At 46.8% G+C, this 21494-nt stretch overlaps 1 protein-coding gene across 1 annotated transcript; it reads right to left on the minus strand.

Moving 5' to 3' along the window:
- Window positions 1-9734: 9734 nt before the first annotated feature.
- On the minus strand, window positions 9735-12234 carry LOC125535638 (protein YIP4b-like). The gene is made up of 3 exons (XM_048698708.1): window positions 11522-12234; window positions 10363-10437; window positions 9735-10287 (listed from the first exon to the last, which is right to left on the minus strand). The coding sequence occupies exons 1-3, from the start codon at window positions 12011-12013 to the stop codon at window positions 10027-10029; spliced, it is 828 nt and encodes a 275-aa protein (XP_048554665.1). The 5' UTR covers window positions 12014-12234; the 3' UTR covers window positions 9735-10026.
- Window positions 12235-21494: the final 9260 nt, after the last annotated feature.

Genomic DNA, 21494 nt, shown 5'->3' on the forward strand with positions numbered 1-21494 from the left:
TTAATTTTAGGCATGAGGCACCGGTATGGTGATGCTTCCGTTGCTCATGCCCTTACTAGCTGGATCCGATGCGTTTCTCTGATCATCGACGAGACAGATTACCCGTGTCGTACATGAGTTTATCAAAATTTTCGACACAGCACGCGAACTGAGTGTAGCTCAAACGGTTAGGTCGCTTGTAATGAAACCAGCCCGCCAGAGGTTAAGTCCTAAACTTGTCACCGGTGCTTGCATTTTTCCTACCGTCGACCACAAATGTGTTTGTGGCGCTTTCCGACGATGTTCGTACAGCGAGAGAAAACATTACCGTCAACTACAAATGCATCTGTATCGTGTTCAAAGAAAAAGTGTTGATACAACTTTGGATGACACATCACTAGTTAGAGAGTATGATTCGAGAGTCACCACAGAAAATAAATGTAAAACTCATCTTTTTCTTACACTTGTACATATTTTAATGTTTTCTAATGAATATAGTGATCTCGTCAAGCATGACGCGATCCGACGCCGAGGGAGTATTCATGTGTAAGTGTGAAAGTGGTTAGGATAATTTTTGTCCGAAAGCGTTTTCAAATCCCTTTTTATGGGATACGGTAAGAGATGTTTGACATCGGATAACAATTGGATCCAAATCCGAGTTCGATTGATAAGATAGGGTATTGGACATGATATTACTAATATACTCTCTCTGTTTCTTTATGTAAAGTGTATTATTTTTAGCATGGTGATCAAGGCACATAATTATAAATTAGTTAAGACTAAATTACCCTTGGTAAATTTATTGGTTAGTGGCAAGTAAATCAGTTAGTTCAGGAAAGTAAGAGATACATGCAATTGAGAGAGAGATATTTTTTTTTATTTTTTTACTGCAAAGAGAGATACACACAATCAGAAGAGAGATACTTCTTTTTTTCCAGAGGGCTAAAATAAGAATTATGAGAAATTACAATAAATGCATATTACATTATAAAACTTATCAAAAATCAAATACACCTTATATAAGTGAACGAAGGGAGTACGGCGTATTAGAATAATCTAGTTTTTTAGTAAGATAATCCGATCTTTTAGATTCTGATACCGATTTATGGGTGAAGTTTTAATTAGCAATACGTCAATGTTATCTTTGCTTATGAGACAAGAAATATGCTTGTTAGTGATTTATTTGGCCTATTTTAATATTATCTGATGCTTTATGTCTTTTAAAGTGCATAAGTATTAATAATTGCTCACTGCTTATGTATAATTTTAGTCTAAAACATATATGTTCCTCATATATGAACATGGAAAATGACTTTTTTCTGATCTGGTGTCGTTCCTTTATCGTACCATGCCTGAATCCGCAAAATCCAGTATTAGAATCCACATATTCTGGTATTTAAACCCACATCCATTCTGCTTTTGAATCCGAAAATAAATATACAATGTATAAGGATTATGCGTTCGAAACCTATCCAGTTTCATTCATGTGCATGTTTCGGACCATGCTTCACTTTCTAAAAGGACACTGTTAGAGCTCTCCTTTTGGTGAATTTGAGCTATAGGCCCTCTCCTCCATATGATTATTTATTTATTAGATAGATATTTTACACTCATGTGGTGAACTTAGCTATGTTTTACTATCCTCCTCACTTTTTCCATGTTCGCCAATGCGGCATCTATCGCCCCTTTGTGGCACGATGGTGCACCGCTTTGCTTCTTGCGCCGACGGGACGATGGTGATCGTTGCCCCGTAACCTTAACGTTGCTTACCTCTACCATAGGCACCTTGTGCGGTTCCCGAGATAGCTCTCAAGTTGTGCATCACGTCATTGGTGACGCGACATCACCTTTGTCCTTTCATGGGAGGCAAGGTCTCCCTACACCGTGACGCCACACCTGTCAGCACACAACCCACCCGTTCGTCCGGCTTTGGGGCCATGGTGGTGATCAGTGGTGGTGGTGTCGTATTGTCAGGTCTCCCACGCCACCATTCACAGTCGTAGACCCATTCCCGCAAAGATCTTCTGTGAAAGGCAGTGGCCATGCTAGTGAGCTATTTTCCTTTTTATGGATCCTAGAGTATTATTTCTATGAATTCATGAATGATGCAATTAGTTAGTATTTTTTTACAAATTGTGTAACATATTGATATTAATGTTTTTGTGTGATATGGATATGAATATTGCATGCTATTGATATGAATTTGTATGATATTGACATGTTGTTCCATATTTTCCAACACAAATTCTATCCTTTGGAAGGAAAGCTACCGGATTTCCTTCCTTTTTGGGTAAATAATGTAACAATCTGGTGATTGGGATACACCAGCTTCAAAAAGGACCACAAGTTTGTCCAAAGAAAAGAAAAGAAAAATTAAGTGCAAGTTGGTTAGCAATCTCAAAATTGATGAAAAGAAAGAGACATCAGGTGCAAGTGCAATTGTGTAAGTCGATCATGTCTACATGGGGTGTGGACATGGCTCCGTTTTGGACATCATCGGGTTCTGCCAGCGTTGCTACGGTGTGGGCACGTGCTGGATCTAGGGGTGCAACTGTTAGATAATAACGAGAAATAAATGAGACAGAGAGACACTGATTTTTACATGGAAACCCTTACGGGAGAAAACCACGGACGCACGAAGGCGCAATCACTATGAGGAGGAGTATTACAAGCACGAGACGACAGACCGTCTTAGGTGCGACTACATGGGGTATATATGAGGGCAATACATGAGAGTCTTTGGAGGACAAGTAAACGAGTTATACTCGTACGCGTCGGTACCAACGCAAAGGCCCACACCGTATGTACTACGTCTAGTCCAATATGGTAGAATTTGGATCACAATTTAACAATCTCCACCTTGAGCCAAATTCCCTCCAGTAGTCAAAGAAAGTGAATAACTTCATCCAAATCAGTATAAACACCTTGTGCGTCAAAGTCCATAGGACTAGTGAGAAGTACCAACTAAGCCTGAGCAAAGCTCAAACTTATTGGTAGGAACTGGCTTTGTCATCATATCAGCAGGATTATCATGAGTACTTATCTTGCATACCTTCAAATTGCCTTCAGCAACAACATCTCGAATATAATGAAATCTGACATCAATGTGCTTTGTCCTCTCATGATACATTGGATTATTTGTAAGATATATGGCACTTTAACCGTCAGAAAATATGGTAGGGCAAGATGAATCTCCACAAAGCTCAGTGTATAAACCTTTCAATCAGATAGCTTCTTTGCATGCCTCAGAAATAGCCATATACTCGGCATCAGTAGCGGAACATGCCACAATAGACTACAAAGTTGCTCTCCAACTCACAGCACAACCACCAATGGTGAAAACATAACCTGTGAGTGATCTTCTCTTATCCAAATCACCAGCAAAATCAGAATCAACAAAACCAACAAGTCCATCTCCACTTTTCCCAAACTGTAAATAAGCATTAGAAGTACCTCGCAGGTATCTGAAAATCCACTGAACTGCTTTCCAATGCTCTTTTCCAGGATTAGCCATGTATCTATTGACAACACTCAATGCATATGATAAATCCAGACGAGTACAAACCATGGCATAAATAAGTGAACCAACTGCACTCGGATAGGGAACTCTAGACATGTACTCAATATCTGCATCTGACTTAGGACATAAGGCTGATGATAATTTGAAGTGTGCAGCTAACGGAGTACTTACTGGCTTGGCATTATGCATATTAAAACGACGAAGAACTTTATCAATATATCCTCTCTGACTTAGACATACTTTTCCAGACGGCCTATCTCTGAATATTTCCATGCCAAGTATTTTCTTTGCTGCACCCAAATCCTTCATCTCAAATTCATTACGCAATTACTTCTTTAGTTCATTAATCTCTCACATGCTCTTTGCAGCAAGTAGCATATCATCAACATAAAGGAGCAAATAAATAGTTGAACCATTGACAGTTTTCAAATAAACACAACTATCATAATTAGACCTTTTGAAACATCGAGAGAGCATAAAGGTGTCAAATCTCTTGTACCACCGTCTAGGGGATTGCCTCAATCCATACAGAGATTTCTTTAACTTACAGACAAACTTTTCTTTTCCAGGAATAATAAAACCTTCAGGTTGTTCCATATAAATACCCTCTTCTAATTCTCCATGTAAAAATGTAGTTTTAACATCCAATTGTTCAAGCTCAAGATCACGCATGACAACAATACTGAGTAAAGTGCGAATAGAGCTATGCTTCACAACAGGAGAAAAGACTTTGTTATAGTCAATACCTGGAATTTGGCTATAACATTTAACAACTAACCTTGCTTTATATTTTGTCTCATCATTAGGAGAAACACCTTCTTTCCTCTTGAAAACCCACTTGCAACGAATAGGTTTCTTCTCTCTAGGTAATTTTACTAAATCCCAAGTGCAATTCTTTTCAAGTGATTCCATCTCATCATGCATAGCGGTCATCCACTTATTACTATCATCAGAAATAATAGCCTCGGAATATGAAGAAGGTTCAGCATTACCTTCAATTTCTTCCGCAACAGATAAATCAAAAGAAACAATATTGCACTCTTCAATTAACCTATCAGGTTTATTAATACCCCGCCTAACTTTGTCACGTGCGAGATTCCAACTGGGCGGAACAATAGATTGATTTGGAGTGGGAGTGACATGATCATAATTAACGACGGGTTCATCATGTGCATCAACAATTTCATTACCAGATGTATCACCTGAATCAATAACATGCTCCACCTGAACAGTAGGCTCCTGAACAATAGGCTGTTGTTCACTCTCAACGGGAACATTAGTAGATGAAACATCATGTAACATAGCAGATTCATTAAAGATAACATTTCTGCCAATAACAACCTTCTGGGTTTCAAGATTCCATAATTAAAAACCTTTAACACCAGACTTATAACCAAGAAAGATGCACTTAACAGCCCTAGACTCCAATTTTCCATTATCAACATGAGCATAAGTAGTGCAACCAAAAACTTTCAACTGTGAATAATCAGTAGGTGAACCAGACCATACCTCAATTAGAGTTTTCTTATTAAGAGAAATAGATGGTGAATGGTTAATGAGATAACAAGCAGTGGAAGCGGCCTCAGCCCAAAAACGCCTATGCAAACCTGCATTGGACAACATGCAACGGGCTCTGGAAATAATGGTCTTGTTCATACGCTCAGCAACACCGTTTTGTTGAGAAGTATAAGGAACGGTGTAATGTCTGACAATGCCTTCAGACTTGCAATAATTATTAAATTGCTTAGAACGGAATTCCATACCATTATCAGTGCAAAGTATTTTTACCTTCTTTTCAGTTTGTCTCTCAATCATAATATTCCACTCCTTAAAAGCTGAGAATGCTTCATATTTATGTTTCAAGAAATAAGGCCAAACTTTTCTCGAATAATCATCAATAATAGTCAGCATGTAACTAGCACCACCTAGTGACTTTCTGCGAGATGGTCCCCATAAATCAGAATGCACATAATCAAGAATACCTTCAGTTGTATGGGTCGAAGTATTGAACTTCACCCTCTTGTGCTTGCCGAAGATACAATGCTCACAAAATTTCAATTTACCAGGTTCATATCCATCAAGAAGACCTCTCTTATTTAACTCTGCTAAACCAAGTTCACTCATATGTCCAAGACGCATATGCCAAAGGTTACCAGCATCACAATCAGAATTCTTTGAAATAACTGGAGTAGCTTTATCTGAAACGGTAGAACCTCGAAGGTAATAAAGACCATTAGTTGAATTTAAGTCACCTTTCATCACAATAAGGGAATCTTTGGTGACTTTCAAAACACTATCTCCACCTGAATACTTGTACCCCTTTGCATCAAGGGCACTCACAGAAATAAGATTTCTCTTCATCTTCGGAATATACCGAACATCTGTCAAAGTTCTAATTATGCCATCAAACATCTTGATTCGAATAGAACCTATGCCTTCAGTCTTGCATGGTGAATTATCAAAACCCAAAATGGAACCAGCAGAAGTAGTGGAATCAAAAGTATTAAACCAATCTCTATGTGGACACATATGAAAAGTGCATGCAGTGTCAAGTACCCACTCATCATTGGTCTCGGCACATCCAGCAATAACGACAAGAGCATCATCGGAACTATCATCACGAGCAACGTTAGCAGAATTTTCACCTTGTTTGTTACCTTTCCTCTTTTCCTTGTTCTGCAACTTGAAACACTCAGAGATGTCATGCCCGTCTCTCTTGCAATATCTGCAATATTTCTTGTCTCTGGATTGCGACCAGCCCCTGTGGCCGTTCTTACTTTTGCCTCTTTTTCCATTATTGGAGTTCTTCTCCTTTGTCCTGCCACAAACAGATAATCCCTCGGCTTGGGATGAACTCGAACCATCATGAGGCACCATTCATCTTCTCCTTAGAGTTCAAAGCTTCATAAACTTCATGGAGGACCTCGATCAGGGTGGTGGCCCTGGGGACGCGCTGGAAGGATCCGCGAGGTGACCGCAATGGTGGCGGTCTATGAGGTGGTCGCAATGACGGCGAAATCTGGGCTATCTTGCATTCATATCTCCGTCTCTCACATCGATGAGATCAAAGGAGGTGCGCTAGTGACCGGAAGCAGGGTGACGTGTAGGACGACGGTGCTCAACCTGCATCTCGCGTCTTCTCCAACAATCAGGATCCGGTTAGTGATGTGTCGTCAGCCGTTAGCGAGGTTATTGGCAATGATGAATTTGATGAGAAGTTTGCGATACTCTTGGTGGGCTAGATCTGGCAATGCCGACGTACGAGCTTCATGCCCTTGTTGAAGATGTTGGCTCGAGGTATGGCTTCGGGAATGAAAATCATATGTTCGATCTTCGGTCGGTGTCGGGGATATACCCCGTGGCGTAAACCGGCCGGAAGTATAATCCGGCCGGACTGGACGACTCACTGGTAACCCGCCCGAAGCTTGGCGGTTCACGGGCTACCCGCCCGGTCTTGGCGGTTCATTAGTAACTCGGCGGGCGGGTCAGATGAATGACGAGGCCCATGGCCCAGAAGGCCGGTTCACGGTTAATGGTGGGCCAGTTTATGAGGAAAGCATAAGGAATATTCCCTTACAAAGGAAGCAAGACTAGGACTCCACTTGTAATAGAGTAATCCTAATCCAACTAGGACTAGTGATGTAAACCGCCCCTTCAACATATATAAGAAGGGGCAGGGCTCCCCAAAGAGGGAGAGACGACAAGCAAGAAACAATCTCTAGGGCTAGACACAAAGAGCCGGTTTACGTCGTCTTCCTCGTGATGATAATGAGACCTAGCCACAAACAGCATGTAGGGCTATTCCGGATGATGTTTCCCGAGGCCCGAAGCTGTCTAAATCCTTGTCTTGTGTGTTGATCCGCCCTGCGTCTCTCGTCCCACTCAACCCCTCTCAAGCTACCACATAGATGCGTTGGCCTCACGACTAAGTCCTGACACTAAGGACATCTGCCGTGACAAATCCACGACAGTCGGTCTTGTCAATATCGTCGCTCTAATGGTGACCCCCTTTTTGAAGGCTTTGCCTAAGAGTCGTGTATTTTTCGTTTAATTCGGCCACATTCATAGAGCTGTGATAGATTTGTGGAGGCTCTATCGCAAGGCAAATCAATGTTGGGTGGTCTAGGGTTTTTATTTTAAATTTCCTGTAAGCCGTTCGTTCGACATTGGTGCTAGCCTTTGCTTGACATCGTTAACTATTTAAAAATATAATAAGATTGTGTGCATCACTTGATGCGGAGGGAGCCCGAGGGTCTTACCGCATTTCGGAAAAAATAACTAATGGGCTGTGAGCAATGACTCATGTCGTACCTCTTTCGTTTAGCAAGCATGTGTTTGCTACTGACGGTCGCTTTGGCCCCATCATGGTGCTGTCTTCTCCTCGTCAGTCAGCTGCCGTTACTTTGCGGGTGCATATTGGTGTCTTGTGACAGTAACCGGAACGACCGATTCAGGATCCACACAATAACGACCGCAGTCGTCCAACATGCCAATATGTGCATCGCAAATGAACGATCGATTGCCATGACAAACATCAAGTGAGTATATACACACCAATAAAATTCCCAGACGCAATGTGAAGCTTGATGGTTTCTTCTTCCATGAGCTAGGGGAAACAAACCAGATCGATGGCTACGTACATACATCTCACATCACAATCTCTTCCACCCAAGCATGCGCCATTGCCATCTACTCCTACATCCACACATGCCTGCCTCCATGCACCAGAGATCTCGATCCTTAACACCTAGCTACGACGAAGACCCGCATCACATACACTAGCTAGTTCTTGGGCGTACCGCTCTCTTGGCCTTGGCCTTGCACGGCGCCGTCGAGGGGATCGCCTCGCCGTCGTCGGCGGCCGCTCCACCCATCGCCCTTGTCTTCTTTTTCTCCCCCTTCTCCTCACCCATCTCTTCCTCTTCCGGCTCCTCGCGCCAGTGCCCGTGGTCGTCCATCCTCCTCGTGTTCCTGTATATCGCCGCCAGCGACCGGAACCTCGGCCTCCTCCTCGCGCCCCCGCCGATGACGGCCTCCTCGTCTTGTCCGCCACCCTTGGGCCCACCGAGTTTCTCGCGTCTCTTCCCGGTGCTGCTCTCCACGGCGGGCACCCCCTCTTTACCATCTCCCCGCTTCTCGCCGGCTGCCATGACGCTCTCCGCGCTCTTGCTCTCCACGGCCCGCGCCTTCTCGCCAGCTGCCTTGACGCTGTCCGCGCTCTTGCTCACCACGGCCGGCCCCTTCTCGCCGGCTGCCCTGACGCTGTCCGCGCTCTTGCTCTCCGACTCGGCGCCGTCGTCGTCGCAGCCGCCGCCGCTGAGCTGGATGAGCTGCTCCGCGGCCTCCATCTCCACCGTGGTCGACGACGCGGCCGGCGCCTCTGCCTCCACCGGCTCCCCCATGACAGCCCTCCTCCGCCCCAAAGAAATACCGAACACGAGCGGTGGCAGATCGCCGGGGCGGCCGCGAATGGCGCGCGCGGGATAAATATATATCCTCAAGTATAGGCGGGCGACGACCGGCGACCGGACCGCGTGGGATCGGGGAGAGGACGCGCGGAGGAGGGGGCGCCAAGGAAAGGAATGACCCGGAAGGTGGCAGGAAGGGAGGAGACTCGTGCCCGCTTTCGTTTGGTTTTCGGTTGTTTGTTCTGGCCAAGTTTAGATTGCAATGCGAAACGGCTTTGAAACTTGACCCCGTCCGGTTACTTGTTCCTGGCACGTACCGACGTACGTATGCGCCGACGTTGACGGGTCGGCGTACCGGAAAAGCTAACAGAAAGCCACGGATCTTGGGGACCGCGTCAAGCGCAACAATTCATCTGCTGCTACTAGTTTCTATTGCTCTGACGACGACTTGAAATGGATGTTTGTATGCTTTGAGAATGTGAAGGAGAACAGGAGAAGAAGAATGATTTTAGGTTAGGACGGGAGGACAACGGGTTTTGAAACCATTTCATGTCGTCAGTCGGAATTCAGTGACGACTCGCGAGTCAATATTGGTCTGGTCATGGTGCAGAGTACACACGACGGGGCTAGAAATACAGCAAATGGAGAAACTCATGTGACCAAGCAGTCAATCTCCGGCTGCACTTTGGCTGTGGTGAGTCTCTTTCACCATTTTTCATCCCAACAGTACGCAGTTAACGGATACTTGCATCAATGAGAACTTCCAAGAAGCACTCCTGGTCAGGCAATAATAAACAGGCAAGCTAGTAGAAACCGGCACACAGATAGATGGAACATGCTAACACCATGGTGAGGCAGCAAGCCTACAAATTATTCTAGCCAGGTGCAAACCAAAGTGGTGCCTTTACAGAACGTACGATTTCCTGCTGGATTGATTTTCTATACCCCTACTATACGCCCTTTGATTATGTAAAGAAGAGGAAGAAGAAGAAATCTCAAAGTAGTCAGCAAAATTTATTATTTACAAAAGAAACCAGTCAGACAAAACCTGTACTCACTCGGATGGTTCGACGGGAAAATCTCCGGACTTGACGGTCCGCGGCAGCAACCTTCATACCCCTAGTTTATCGCGATTATGAGGAAGCTAATGGAGACATACATGAGGAAGACGGGGTACAGCGCCAGGGCCTTCCTCCTTGGGTTCACGGCGGTGCTCATGAATGGATAGGCGGCCCAGGAGCTCCATGCTAGTGTCACCGCCACCACGACGATCTTTAGCATGTCGTTGTCCTTGAGCAGGCAAATCAGAGCTCCCACGTCCATGGGGAACAAGCAGTATCCAAGAAGACTCAGGCTTTGGAAGAAGATGATTTGGCCGCCCTGCAAACGAAACAATGTGGTCATTGCGTATACATGTGCAAGCACGTGTGGGAGAGAGACGAGGGGTTTAAGTACCAGAAGCAGCACATTCAGCGTGAGGATTATAGCACCGGCAGCAAGTACAGCAAACGCGACAGCAAATACTTCAGACTACAAACACAAAAGGCGTGTCATCCAAGTCAGTATGTGATACATCAAATGATAATTAAAAAGTGAACTGCAATCATAGGATGAAGCGTTCATACAGATTAGAGGATCTCCAAGGATGCTTGCATATGGACTAACGAGCATCTAAAATTTTCTATCGAAATGAAATTAATTGGTTCTAGGTGTGAATTCTGTTTGCTGCCGATGAAAACTTCAGAAGAACATCAAATGCCCAAGTTACTGCACTGCTGCAGCACTTTTTATTTCCATGACAGCTCTCCCTCCTTGGAATAATTTTCATCAAACACTAGATTTTTACTGGACCTCTTGAAGCATTATAAAAGCAAAAGTAAGCTACTGAACTGGAGATGCCATAGATAAATTAGTGGAATGGCCAAGGCCACCTAGAAGGTTCGCGGGCAAACTAAAATATTTATAAGCATGTCTCTAGTACCCTTTTTCACAAGGAAAAGCATAGTCCCCCTTCTAAGAATACACTGCCTTCCAGATTTAACAGCACTCTCCCCAACTTTCACTTTACTCCTAAGAAGATCGAGAGCATGGCAGGTGCAAATAGCATGGTAATGGAGAAATCTCCCTATGCTCTTTATGCTCTTTTATTCTTTACAAAAGTGCACTTCTTCTAATCCTAGTTTGTAAAGCAAGTTCGCAAAACACACGCAACAAATAAGAATGTGCTGGAGATGTATAACAACAATCCAGCCTTAACACTGTTTGGTTTGTAATCAAGGATTTACATCCCCTGCTAAATCTACAATACGTGCAGCAGCAGTTATCAGGTCATCTACAGTGTCTGCAACGCTTTTGCATTTCAGATAAATAGTACCGGATGAACTGGTATAACTATTACTATTAACGTTGTTAACCATCAGTCCATCACCCATGCAATTGACAAGTACTAAAAATATTTTCACCTGATCAATGTGGGGCCTCATGAATTAAATAATTGAAGGTTTGCACTAGTTCATTCTAACTAATGTATTTCAAATGCAGGCGTTGCACCCAGCTAACTGAATATTGATGGACTTGGATTTCAAATGATATAAAAAATGCAGTAGCTACGTACCTTCCTGACTGAGGCCGACCATGAGAGGGTGAGGCCGAGGAAGACGATGAAGAAGAAAGGCCCCCAGAGATCCCAGTCGCGGAGCGCCTTGCCGGGGTCCTCGCGGAAGGGGTTGGGGAAGACGACGAGCTTGAGGTTGCTGACGATGCGGGTGAGGTCGCGCTTGACGGTGTCCCAGACGGGCTCCGTGAGCGTGTTGGCGGGGCTCCCGAACCCGTCCGCGCCGATGGGGATGGGGATGGCGACGGAGGCGGAGGGGAGCGGCGCGGGGGAGAAGGTGGGGGGCGGCTGGGGCCGGAAGCTGGCCGGAGGGGGCACGGGAGGGATGTTGGCGACGGGGATGGACGCGCGCGGAGGGGAGGGCGGCCGCGCGGGCAGGACGGCGGCGGCGGTGGGGGCGGCGTGGATGAGGCTCTCGATCTCGTCCATGTCGGACTGCGCCGACGACGGGTGGAGCGGGATGGTGTCGCCCTGGGGCTGCGCGTGCGACATCGCCGGGCGCGCGGGCTAGGGCTCCGCCGGGCGGCGAGATCTCAGTGGTCGCGGGAGGGCGGCGGGCCGGCGAGCGAGACGAGGAGGGACGGTGGCGAACGGCGGACCGGACCAGGGGAGGAAGAAGCACGCGACGAGGGGGGTGCACGGACGGACGGAACTGGCTGTCGAATGGCGCGAGCGCGACGCGACTCGGTGTGCCTGCGGGATATTTTTTCGCGGTTCGCAACTTTTCCTTTTTTTGGGGTGCGGATACGGAGGTTCGTTTATCCAGCCTCCACAGGAAGTTCGGCCTGGACTGAAGTCCCCAAGAAGACGGGCGAAAATGCAAGTTCTCAGCTGACAATTCCCCAGATTCCAAGGTTCGGCCTGGACTCGGTCTGGTTTGACGTCATTTGTTGCTAAACGAATTTGAGTGGCCGAAATAGTTTTTGCACTCCCCTCACGACGGCGTCTAGGGTTTCCCTTCTCTGGCCGGACTTCTAATCCGGTGTCAATTTCGTTTCAGCAATCCTTATAATCTTCAGGGTTCCAATTGTTCGAGCTGGTGAAGGAGGAGGCAAGTGCGCAAAGTCACCTTTACCGGTTCCGGTAGCTAGCGGTGGTCTTCTCACCAACGAGCAACTGATACCACATTGTGACGACCGAACCTTGGAAGGGGATCGATCGCACAGAGAATTTGAGATGAGGAGAGCAGACGACGAGGCAAGGTAGGAGAAGGGGATCAAGATTCAGAACGAGAGAGTTCAATTACTCGCTGCCTTGTCCCTCGAGGACCAGGGCTTTAGTACAGACAGACCCACACACCACGCACTTGGGCCACATGCGGCCTCAAGGCTACCCACTGGGCTCAACCCACCTCTTACCACCTCTCCTACTCTTGCTAGTCCACCGCTACGCAGTAGCAGGTGTGACAATTTTCCCCCCTTGAGCGAGAGCGTCTGCATCCCAACACGGAGTTGCTGGGTAACGATGACGAAGTACATTGTAATCCTCCCATGTTGCTGCATCAGGAGAATGGGAGGTCCATTGAACACGGACCTGCACGACTGAAGTGTTCCCCTTTTTCACCATGCGTCGATCCAGGATCAGTTCTGGTTGTAGTGGAGCTGCTGTCAGGTCTGGGGGTCGAGGTAATTCAGAGAAGACCGGTGAGTAATCTTGTGTGAACGGCTTCAGTTGGGAGACGTGGAACACATGATGGATACGACTGCCTGCTGGTAACTCCAGCTTGTATGCCATGGAGTCGATCCTTTGCTCGACAGAGAAGGGCCCAAAGAACTTGAAGGCCAGTTTGGGGCAAGAGTGATTTGCTACAGTAGACTGGGCATAGGGTTGCAATTTCAGCAATACTTGTTCACCCACTGCAAAGGATCGCTCCGTTCTGTTGCGGTCCGCCTTCTGTGTGTACCTGTTCTGTGCCCAAGCTAACTGCAGTCGCAGAACATTATTGTGCTTTGTCCACTCCAAGTCAGCACTAGTATCCTCCGGCAAGTGTGTAGCAAGGTCTGGTAGGCCTCCCAAATTTGGTTCTTGGCCGTACAAAGCTTTGAAAGGAGATGTATTCAGTGAAGAATGATGTGTAGTATTGTACCAGAACTCTGCAGTGGGAAGCCATTTACGCCATTGCTTCGGGTTGTCATGAACGGCACATCTTAGGTACATCTCAAGGCACTGATTCACGCGTTCACTTTGGCCATCAGTTTGAGGATGGTATGCTGTTGAATAACTGAGTTTGGTGCCTGTTGCGTCGAGAAATCCACGCCACATCGCACTGGTAAAGATCTTGTCACAATCTGAAACGATCGAGTGAGGAACGCCATGTAATTTGATGATATTGTCCCAAAAGGCACGAGCAACTGTAGCTGCTGTAAATGGGTGACGAAGAGGAACAAAATGGGCATATTTTGTTAAGCGATCAACTACCACCGTGATCACCTCATAACCTTCAGAAGTTGGCAACCCTTCGACAAAATCCATGGTGATGTCACGCCAAGGTTCTGTAGGTATCGGCAGTGGCTGGAGGAGGCCTTGAGTTTTCAGGTGTTCGTGTTTGGCATGCTGGCAGGTTGCACATTGACGCACAAAATCCTCCACTGCCTGTTTCATGCCACACCAAGCAAAGAGCTTCTTGATCCGTTGATAAGTTGCTATTACTCCGGAGTGGCCACCCACGGCGCGGCGAAAAACTTCCCAGGTAATGTCAGTATGTGTCTGTCGGAAAGCCCAGAGCCAGAGCGCGGCATGGCCCTCGACATAGAGAGCCGTTGTCGCCACCCAGTTGTGCAGTGGCACTTGGTACAACTCAAAATATGCGAGACAAAGATCCAGCCAGACTCGCGGGGCCTCGCCCTCGAAACGGGGAAATTGGTGCTTCGGAGGACGGGGCACGTACTCGTCGCGCTGTCTCGGTGGCAACGCACGCCCCGATGGTGCGTGCTGCGCCCCTGGTACGGGCAGCAGCGACGGTCCCTCATTGACGAGTCGGGCAGCCTGGACCGGGCCTGTGAGGACTTGCGGAATTGGGAGGGCGCTTGGAGGTGGCGGGGCATGCAGACTGTGCAGTGGAGGCTGGACCGGCGCCTCCCGAGTCGGTGCAGAGCGGAGCGGGGTCGTCGCGGGTTCGTCGACCTGTGAGCTGGTGGATGGAGCCGAGGAGGCAGACGTGGAAGCCACCTTGCGGACATCATCCACCTCTGCATGTGTTAGACCGATCTGCTTCGCCAGACTCTTCAGCTCGAGTGAGACCTGCACGTTGAACGTGGTCTGCGCCTCTGCCCGCTTGTCCACCAGGATCTTCTCTTCATCAAACTTGGAGAGCAGCGTCTCCATCAGGGCAGTGAGATTCGCTGACTGCTCTCCCATGGCGGCTAGTAATTGCCGCGTCTGGACCGAAGGCTTGGACGGCGCCGTTGCACCTGCCCCGAGCAGATCGAACCCCGCGTAGGATTTCGGGCGACCTCACCGGAGTGAAATCGCACCTACGACGGTGGATGTTACCGATCCGGCCAAGGGAGTAGGGGGGGACGCGACGGCGAAATTTTTCTCTCCAGGAAATTGTGGCTTTGATTACCAATTGTGACGACCGAACCTTGGAAGGGGATCGATCGCACAAAAAAATTGAGATGAGGAGAGCAGACGACGAGGCAAGGTAGGAGAAGGGGATCGAGATTCAGAACGAGAGAGTTCAATTACTCGCTGCCTTGCCCCTCGAGGATCAGGGCTTCAGTACAGACAGACCCACACACCACGCACTTGGGCCACATGCGGCCCCAAGGCTACCCACTGGGCTCAGCCCACCTCTTACCACTTCTCCTACTCTTGCTAGCCCACCGCTACGCAGTAGCAGGTGTGACAATTATACGGTTGTTGTATTTGATTCTTTTGAACCATTTGCATACTTGGTACTTTCCTTCTCATGGACCCACCATGTGGATGCCATTTTTCTCTCATCCATTCCACTCATGTACGATTACATGCACTGCTTAACTCTCTCTCCATCAAAACCTATTCTTTTTTATTTTCTTGTTATAATTTAAATCATTTATATATTTTAAACCACAACTCTATTTTTGAAACTTTTTATATATTTGAACTCCTGGCGCGAAGACTATGACAACAAGACCAATGGATACACTTTAAACATGTTTAAATTTTAGCATTTCAATCAACTTAGTTCACTCAATCTATTTCAGTGTGTTTTCTAAATGACTTTCTTTTGTTTCTTCGTTCACTCATTTCAGTTTCAGTTATATTTCACATATATCAGCTTCTTGAAACAATTGTTTTTCTAAATGAGTGAAATTAGCTCCTGAAAATACTTGAAACATGTCCTTTCAAATGAAATGGGTGAAAATAGTCTTTTGAAATGAGTGAAATTAGCTCCAAAAAATAATTGAAACATGTCTTTCAAGTAAATTAGTCCTTTGAAATGAGTGAAATAAGTTTTATTTGAATTATGTTTTGTATATAAGTGAAATTAGTTTTCAAATTGAAAAATGATTTTTTGTGAAACTCATTTTTCAGTCTGTTTATTGTGAAATTGCTTCGTTCACTAATTTCAGTTTCATTTATATTTCACATATACCACTTCTTGAAACTGGTGTTTTTTTCTTCAGAAATGAGTAAAATTTAGACCTTCAACTGTGTGAAATCTGTTTTTATATAAAGAGTGAAATGTATTCTTGAGTGAAATATGTTAATTGAAACCAAGGAAATATATTTGCGAAGAAGAGTGGAACATTTTACATGCATATTTCAGAAATCATTTATGTCAACATTTCAAAGAAATTAAGCGTATGTGAAGTCAGTTTCTTTTTTGGAAACGAGTGAAATATATTATTTCAATTGAGTGAGTGTAATGTGTTTTTAAAATGTGTGAAGCATATCTTTTGTAAATAATACAAGTGAAATCGTGTATTGAAATGAGTGAAATATATATTTCAAATGAGAAAATCAGTTTTTTTCCAAGATAAGTGAAATATGTTTTTTTTGGTTGAGTGAAAATATGTTATCTGGAATCAGTGAAATAAAATTAGTTGAAATGTATCCATTTTTTAATCTTGTTTTAAAGGTCTTGCCTTCAGTAATTCAAATATGTAAAAATATCACCAATTGAATTTATTGTTTAATAGATATCAATCGAAAAATTTCGCTATCAAATTTAATACTAGTCTTTTCTTGGGAGAGACACTTGTGCATGTTTAATTGACGCACTACTATGCACATGTAGAACCATAAAAGCTGCATGAGCATGCATATGGTTCCACAATAGGTTTGTATTCTCACGTATTGAAGTGTACAAATACGTGAGAATACAACATATTGAAGTGTGAAAAGAGACTCTTCAATATTGTATGGTAATGGTTTCGTCTTTGGCGAACCAAATTGGAGGTCCGCAAAACTGCATATCAGCGATGGAGTCGCGTCGAGCTCGGGTGTGGAGGTGATCCATTTTTTTTTGAGTGGTTGCTATGGTGCTAGAGGCAGGTGACGAGCGTTGGTGTCAAGCTCAGAGGTTTCTTCAATGTTGTTCATAGTTTTACTTCTTGGCTGGTGTTCCTTTGTGCAAAGACTACCGTTCTATTTGTTTAGTTTTGCTGGTCGATATATACATGGCTTGTAGAATACTTTTTATGATATAAATGAGACACGTATTATCATGAAAAAAAGAGAGACTCCCGCAAAAAGAGGGTGTAAAAGAGACGCCCACCGCCTGCGCATGACGCATCCACGGTCTGAGGGTCTTTAAGAACCAAGTTGGCGCGATGTGCTCCGCCGCCACCATGAGGTTCCCGCACCGCTCCGCACTGGCATAGCACGAGATAGCGCAAAGTGTTTTTTACCGGTTGTCGGTGTCAAAACCGGCGGATCTCGGATAGGGGGTCCCGAACTGTGCGTCAAGGCCGGATGGTAACAGGAGACAAGGGACACGATGTTTTTACCCAGGTTTGGGCTCTCTCGATGGAGGTAATACCCATACTCCTGCTTGATTAATATTGATGATATGGGTAGTACAAGAGTAGATCTACCACGAGATCAAGGAGGCTAAACCCTAGAAGCTAGCCTATGGTATGATTGTTGTATATGGAGTTGATGTCCTACGGACTACAACCCGCCGGTTTATGTAGACACCGGATAGGGTTAGGATTACACAGAGTCGGTTACAATGGTAGGAGATCTTGAATATCCGCATCGCCAAGCTTGCCTTCCACGCCAAGTCCCATCCGGACACGAGACGAAGTCTTCAATCTTGTATATTCTTTTGGGGAACCTAGCAGAAATTCAAAATTTTCCTACGTATCACCAAGATCTATCTATGGAGAGACTAGCAACGAGGGGAAGGAGAGTGCATCTACATACCCTTGTAGATCGCTAAGCGGAAGCGTTCAAGAGAACGGGGTTGATGGAGTCGTACTCGTCGTGATCCAAATCACCGATGATCCTAGTGCCGAACGGACGGCACCTCCGCGTTTAACACACGTACAGCTCGGTGACGTCTCCCATGCCTTGATCCAGCAAGGAGAGAGGGAGAGGTTGAGGAAGACTCCATCCAGCAGCAGCACAACGGCGTGGTGGTGATGGAGGAGCGTGGCAATCCTGCAGGGCTTCGCCAAGCACCGCAGAAGAGGAGGAGAGGGATGCAGGGCTGCACCATCAGGCAGAGATCAAGATCATGTGTGTTATGGGCAGCCCCTAGGCCTCATATATATAGGGGAAGGGGAGGAGGCTGCGCCCCCTCTAGGGTTCCCACCCCTAGAGGGGCGGCAGCCCTAGATGGGTCTTGGGTGGCGGCCAAGAGAGGGGAGAGGGGGGAGGCGCCCCTAGGGTGGGCCTTAAGGCCCATCTGGACCTAGGGTTTGCCCCCTCCCACTCTCCCTGCGCCTTGGGCCTTGGTGGGAGGCGCACCAGCCCACTAACGGGCTGGTCCCTCACCACTCTTGGCCCATGCAACCTTCTGGGGTTGGTGGCCCCACTTGGTGGACCCCCGGGACCCTCCCGGTGGTCCCGGTACGTTACCGATAAACCCCGAAACTCTTCCGGTGACCAAAACAGGACTTCCCATATATAAATATTTACCTCCGGACCATTCCGGAACTCCTCGTGACGTCCGGGATCTCATCCAGGACTCCGAACAACATTCGGTAACCACATACAAACTTCCTTTATAACCCTAGCGTCATCGAACCTTAAGTGTGTAGACCCTACGGGTTCGGGAGACATGCAGACATGACCGAGACGTTCTCCGGTCAATAACCAACAGCGGGATCTGGATACCCATGTTGGCTCCCACATGTTCCACGATGATCTCATCGGATGAACCACGATGTCAAGGACTTAATCAATCCCGTATACAATTCCCTTTGTCTATCGGTACGATACTTGCCCGAGATTCGATCGTCGGTATCCCGATACCTTGTTCAATCTCGTTACCGGCAAGTCTCTTTACTCGTTCCGTAACACATCATCCCGTGATCAACTCCTTGATCACATTGTGCACATTATGATGATGTCCTACCGAGTGGGCCCAGAGATACCTCTCCGTTTACACGGAGTGACAAATCCCAGTCTCGATTCGTGCCAACCCAACAGACACTTTCGGAGATACCTGTAGTGTACCTTTATAGTCACCCAGTTACGTTGTGATGTTTGGTACACCCAAAGCATTCCTACGGTATCCGGGAGTTGCACAATCTCATGGTCTAAGGAAATGATACTTGACATTAGAAAAGCTTTAGCATACGAACTACATGATCTTGTGCTAGGCTTAGGATTGGGTCTTGTCCATCACATCATTCTCCTAATGATGTGATCCCGTTATCAACGACATCCAATGTCCATGGTCAGGAAACCGTAACCATCTATTGATCAACGAGCTAGTCAACTAGAGGCTTACTAGGGACATGGTGTTGTCTATGTATCCACCCATGTATCTGAGTTTCCTATCAATAGAATTCTAGCATGGATAATAAACGATTATCATGAACAAGGAAATATAATAATAACTAATTTATTATTGCCTCTAGGGCATATTTCCAACATATTCATAGTCCTGGAGTCCGGCTGAAGGTATAGTCCAGCTACCCGAACACCCCCTAATCCAGGACTCCCTCAGTAGCCCCTGAACCAGGCTTCAACGACGACGAGTCCGGCGCGCAGATTGTCTTCGACATTGCAAGGCGGGTTCCTCCTCCAAGTCTTTCATAGAAGATCGTAAACACCAAGAGTAGTGTCCGGCTCTGCAAAATAAGTTTCCACATATTTCCATAGAGAGAATAATATTAACACAAATCAAATCTGCTGACGTATTCCGCAGTGCGTCATCACACTACGGCCAAGTCCTTTACTCGAATCGTTTTTACTTTTCCACCTTAGCACGTTTTGCGAGGCGGTTTCCTTGGCACGTCTTGTCAAAGCAGAGATCGTGTACCCCTTTTACGGTATTCTCATCAATACGGACGTGGGTAACCCAACCGTGCCCGTTAGCACGTTTCCTCGATTAAAGACGAGTCCCGAACGGTTACGGGGAGGGCTCTTGGTATTCAACCTCTTATAAAGAGACCAAGGCCTTACTCCTTTTTTCAATCTCAAGCGAGTTCGCCCGTCGCCTCGAGTTCCAACACCCTAGGCTCCAGATTCCAGGCGCTTCGGACCTTCGACGATGTCCGGTTCTGACCTTCAAGGCCGATGGTGACGGAGGAGGACGTACTAAAGTTGAGGGAGGCTAAGTTCCTGACCGGCGAAATTTCGCATAGGTTGCCTGCTCAAGGGCAGGTCATTCCCAGTCCCCAGCCCGGTGAGAGCGTGGTGTTCATGTCTCACTTCCTTCGGGGGTTGGGCTTCCCAATGGATCCCTTTGTGAGGGGACTGCTGTTTTATTACGGGCTGGAATTCCATGACTTAGCTCCGGAGTCCATCCTCCATATCTCCTCGTTTATTGTCGTGTGTGAAGCGTTCCTCCGTGTTACCCCTCACTTCGGATTATGGCTCAAGACCTTCAAAGTGGAGCCGAAGATGATCAAGGGACAGCACGCAGAGTGCGGAGGCGCTGTTATAAGCAAAAATGTTGATGCTCCATGGCCCGAGGGCTCTTTTCAAGAGGAGCTAGGCTTGTGGCAACGAGAGTGGTTTTATATCACCGCTCCCCGGAGCACCAAGTGGGTGGCGCCTCCTGCCTTTCGCTCGGGTCCCCCACCACGGCTAGCGTCATGGGTCAACAGAGGGTTAGATTGGGGTTTGCCCAAAGACGTGCCCTTGTTACAGGGCCGCATTAAGGATCTCTTGGAAGGAGACCTCAGCCTGGTCAAGGTGACACAGGTCATGCTGATTCGTCGAATATTGCCCGGCAAACGTCGCTCCCTTCGCCTGTGGGAGTTTAATCCAGAGGGACCGCGAGCTCTCCAGAATTTCATGGGTGCAACGCCCGCGGAGATGTATAAACTATTCTTCGGATCACAAGAGATGTGTCCGGATTTAACCAAGGACGCAGGCCTAAGCTGCAATCGCCCGAATACTCAAGTAAGCAACCTTGTGCCCGGACCTTCTATCCGTATAATTGTCATAAACTTGCCCTTAAAAGAGCCGTCCTTTTAAACAGGAGTGGATAGCGAAGGCAAAGCTGATCAGGTGTCCGGCTCCCCTTCCCGAAACCAGGCCGGATCCCGTGCTGGTCAGGATGCTGGAGATAATGCCTTTGGAGGGAAGCAAGGGGGAGGACAAGGAAACTATGGCCTCCTCGCAGGAGGCTGCTCCGAAGGGAGGAACCGACAATTCCTCTCCTAAGGGGCAGAAGAGAGCCGCCTCTGACGACCCGGAAACCATGGCCTCGAAGCGGGGGAAAAAATCCTCGTCAGAGGGTCCGACGCCGGGGAGTTCCTCGGCCGGACTACGCCCTCAAGGGGATCAGCCCTCCAGCGAGCCGTAAGTAGAGAAAGATTTTCCTTTTGAGGGATGAGGGAAATCCTTGATTTATATCTGAGAA

This window comes from Triticum urartu, chromosome 1 (genome assembly GCF_003073215.2).
Source record: "Triticum urartu cultivar G1812 chromosome 1, Tu2.1, whole genome shotgun sequence".
Classification (NCBI taxonomy): domain Eukaryota; kingdom Viridiplantae; phylum Streptophyta; class Magnoliopsida; order Poales; family Poaceae; genus Triticum; species Triticum urartu.